This window comes from Austrofundulus limnaeus, unplaced genomic scaffold (genome assembly GCF_001266775.1).
Source record: "Austrofundulus limnaeus strain Quisiro unplaced genomic scaffold, Austrofundulus_limnaeus-1.0 Scaffold782, whole genome shotgun sequence".
Lineage (NCBI taxonomy): Eukaryota > Metazoa > Chordata > Actinopteri > Cyprinodontiformes > Rivulidae > Austrofundulus > Austrofundulus limnaeus.
This window is the reverse complement of record NW_013953184.1, coordinates 19,805-24,152: the sequence shown is the minus strand read 5'-3', so window position 1 is coordinate 24,152 and position 4,348 is coordinate 19,805. Positions and strand designations below refer to the sequence as shown.

Here is a 4,348-nt window from a genome sequence, read left to right as displayed (position 1 = left end):
CGGGTAGGTTACCCCCACCCAAAAGAAAAAACAATTTTTTTTTTACTTAACAAGAAATTTGTTTCTTATATCAATGGTAAACTTTAAAGTTATGGTCAAATGCAACAAAATTAATTTCATTAAAAAATGAAATAAAGCTGAGCTGTTGGCTTGAAGTAACTGAGCGATTTAGTTGATAGAGTATTAATGTCTGAAAATAAACTGCTTTAAAGTCACCATCAAACAAACTAAATCTGACATAATGCAGCTCACTAGAAACTCAACAGTGAGTGAAACTTTATTAGTTTTACTTTTAATAATATTTCTGAATTTATTACAGATTTAGTCAGTCGTACACTTAGTTCTTATGAGTGTTTAAAAGAGGACGTGTTAAAACTCTGTTTAGTCAAAGTTAAACATGAAACAGAGTTCATTACAACTGGCCCTTTGAGGGCCACYATAACTCTCATGTGGCCCTCAGTGAAAATGAGTTTAACCCCCCTGCTCTACAGTGGTCTTTATTTTACAGTTAAATTATATGTTTATTAAATAAAGTCTAATCAGGGACCCCTTTAAGACTCAACGTTCCTGAAGTTAAATGTGAAACTGGTGTTTTTTAAAGATTCACTTTAAAACTTTGACCTTTTATTAGATCATTACTTTATGGATTTTTAAAGGTAGATAAGCTGGTTGACTGAGAAAATAAACCTTTTTCTTTTCAAAGAAACATGAATAAATTTGTGTTTGCAGAAGAAAAAGCAGCCTGTGTTGGTCGAACACCTGAGGTGGTGGAAGTCGTGGAACTCGGGGGAGGGCAGGAAGGGCAGGTGGTAGCCGCAGTGGGAGATGGTGGTGCTGATCAGAGCCAGGCAGTACCAGGTGGAGGTGGTGGTGATGTGGGAGCCCAGAAGCACCGGCCCGATCGCCACAGGCAGCATGTTGGAGATCTGACAGCAGGCAGCCAATAACAACAGATCAGGTTATCTGCGTTTAAAGGAGACACGTCATGGTTTAAACGGTGGGAGGAGCTTCTCACCACGTGCTCCAGAGGATGAGCGTAGATGGAGACGATGCCGATGGGAGCGGTCCACTCGTGGTGCTGTTTGTGATAAAGCTTGTAGAGGCTGGGATGGTGGAACAACCTAAACAAAAACAGTGGAATCAAATTAAACATCTGCATCCAAACATCTGCAGGTGCTGTGAGGTTAGCGCCTCCTGCCTGTGTGAGTAGTAGAAGAGGAGTTCCTCCAGCATGGAGAAGACAGCCAGCTCCAGCAGGGCCCGGTGGAAGGTGGGCAGCTCGGGGCCACAGGGATCTCCAGTCCAGGACATCAGCTGGTGGGCTACCACCACCATGGACCCTGAGATACAGACGTGGTTGAAGAGGACCGTCTTCACCGCCTGACGAAGCTTCACTGGGTCAACCTGCAGGACCACCGAGACGATAAAACCACGTCCAATTTCACAAATTATTCACTTAAACCAGAATGAACTGTGGACGCAGTAAACTATTCATATAATATATAACTATTACTACTATATGTACTATAACACGTATTTTAAAGTAAACTGAAGATTGATAAATGGCAGAAAGGGGCAGGAATTTTAAAATAGTGCAAACTTCACACTCCTTTCTGAACAAGTAGATTAAATGACTGATGGTTCTGTTGTGTAGTGTCCAAGAGTGGGGGCTCTTCTCAGGAATACACAGATGTGTTATGCCTCTCTTGGTTCTCCAGCTTTCAGAGCTCGGCACATATTACCATATTAGGAAGAAGGTACACCGTGACAAAATTTATGGTACATGTGTGAAGCCTATAAAGAAGCCTTGTACGCCCCCACTCTTGGCCTTCGTTCTCCATCTTTCTTACTTGGTGAATCATTTGGCATTGAAGGCCACAATTTGGTTTTTGGCTGTAATCTCCTGGACTGCAAAAATAAAGATTCTTGCTGTTCAACCAGCCTGTTTCAGAGTTTCTCTCTTCATTGAGCAGCAGCAGTTCCACTTGAACCAGAAGACGTGGTTTTACACCTCAGTTGCAAAACACTGTTTATTATTATTATTTAATTTGTTAAAATTAATAATATACTGTATGTCTTCAAGCCCTGTCACATAATGTTTGACGATTTATGCCATCTTATGAAAAGTTTGTCCAACACTAAAGACGTCTAAGCTGAAAAACATATATACAGGAAGCCTCATTTAGACCTGTACATCCTGTAATTCTAGCAGGTAGATTTTATTTAGCTGATAAAACTAAAATAGTCATAAGAAAATTTTTACAAGTTGAGTTGCCCAAAACTTTATAGTTTTTAAACGCAAAGACATTCATGATGACATGAGGCCAGTGTGAATGAAAACTATGATTTTTTCTAAAATACTGTATATACAGCAGCACTTTAACATCTTGTACTTTGTGAATCTGTGTCTGGTTCATTCTTTAGTTTTTCTGTTAAAACAAATAAATAAATAAAACCTGTGTTGCTTTTCTGTTTTTCAAACCTAAATGAAAAAAAGGAAAATCAAACTAATTAAAATTCCACAGTGTTTGATTTTTGATCTTTAAATCCAAAATAAATGTATTTTAATTTTTATTTATGTATTTATTCAGAAAAACTTCAAATATTAAAGSAATTTTGTTCATGATATCATCAGGTCTCAATGATTCCCTGTAAATAAGAAACATTTCCACAGTGAGAAGTGAAAACATAACGATCTGCTAGAAAGTAACAAATGGTGCACTAAATAAATATAATGCTTGTCTTTGCATCAACCAATGACTAAAAAACAGCCTTTTTGACTTTTGCAATTGTCGTTTTACAGAAGAGGATTAGGGCCAGTGAAAAAATAAAAAAAAGTAATTCTGACTTTAATCTCAGAATTCTGACGTTTTCTCAAAATTTTGACTTTTTTCTCAAAATATTGACTTTTTCTCAAAATTCTGACTTTAATCTCAGAATTATAACATTTTTTCAGCATTCTGAGGTTAAAATCAGAATTCTGAGAGAAAAAATTCAGAATTCCTTTTTATATTTTTTTCACTGGCCCTAATCCTCTTCTGTATAGTTTCTGTCTTGTAGTAAAAAAAAAAAAAATAAAATAAACTTGATCATTTGTTTTTTTTTTCTCATTTTGAAACCAAAAACCAAAGAACAAAACATGGATTTTTGTATTCGTGTTTTACTTCCTGCAACATTTGGCTCAATGAGCCATTTCAGATTTAGCTGTTTTTGTTGAATAGTTCTTCCTAACAGATCTAATCTGATGTTATCAAAATGTTCTTGGTCCTTTAGGTGGGAGCAACAGAATGAGTGGATTAGCTGACTGTGCAGATGTGTGCAGATGTGTGCAGATGTGTGYGACTGAACTGATTAAACAGGAACATGACTTGTTGCTTCACCAAACACACAAGCTGTTTTTTCCTGGGGACTACCTTCGTGCAAAAAGCTTCAGCAGATCGTCACAGATATCAGCTTTTATGAGTGTCTGGAACAACTCTAACATTATAATCACACAATAAATGTGATGAACTGCACAGTTTGTATCAAACTGAGTGAAGGAATGAACACTGAAGGAGCAGGTCAAATAAAAACATGAACACTTGACATCATTTTAGGTTATTTCTTTTGATTTTTAAGACAAAACCGGAAAATTATATATTTATTTTACAGCRTCAATAAAGCAGCAGCCTGTGTTATGACCTGATAGATTATCACAGACATGATTATTTTCTGCTAACTGTAGCTATTAGTGATGTGAGTCTTTATCTCTGCAGCACAACAAGCCTGTTAATCAAACACAACCAGAGGACTTTGATCAGAACGCCTCACGTGTTCAGGCCGCAGGAATTAGAGGCTGGAAGAAAGAATATTTTATCCTACAAACAGCTTGTTTACGTTAACGGACGATGAGGATTAAAAAGTTCATTAAATAAATGATAAATGGAACGTACCGGATTGTTCTTGTCCTCCTGGATACGGTAGCGGGTGATGAAAGACGGTTTACCGGTAATGTCCACCAACAGCAGGAGACCATTTAAACCCCAGAAGGCTAAAGTAGGAGCTAACATGGTTCCTGTCAGGWACACAAGAAAACATAAATAAAAAAGTCCAACTTCATAAGTTAACATGAAATAAATCAGTTTGATCTGAGCTCACTACAACCATCCAGAAACCTTTAGCTCACTTCATTCTCACTGATGAGCACTACACTGACCCTTYGTATTTAACTTCAATATTTCATGTTTAACATGGACTAAACAGAATAAATAACTGAGCTCTATGTGGTGTTTCCTGCATAGAAACAGAGTTTTAGTACAACCTCTTATAAAAACTAAAAAGTACTACGTGTTTAGTTTAGTTTAGTTTA

General features: G+C 37.1%; 1 protein-coding gene across 1 annotated transcript; it reads right to left on the bottom strand.

The window, feature by feature from the left end:
* Positions 1 to 757: 757 nt before the first annotated feature.
* faxdc2 (fatty acid hydroxylase domain containing 2) lies at positions 758 to 4,054 on the bottom strand (the record flags this gene model as incomplete). The annotated part of the gene is given in 4 exon segments (XM_014028576.1): positions 758 to 926; positions 1,016 to 1,121; positions 1,199 to 1,404; positions 3,933 to 4,054. Coding segments are annotated over 4 exon segments (603 nt in total), but the record flags the coding sequence as incomplete, so codon positions are not given.
* Between the last annotated feature and the right edge of the window lie 294 nt (positions 4,055 to 4,348).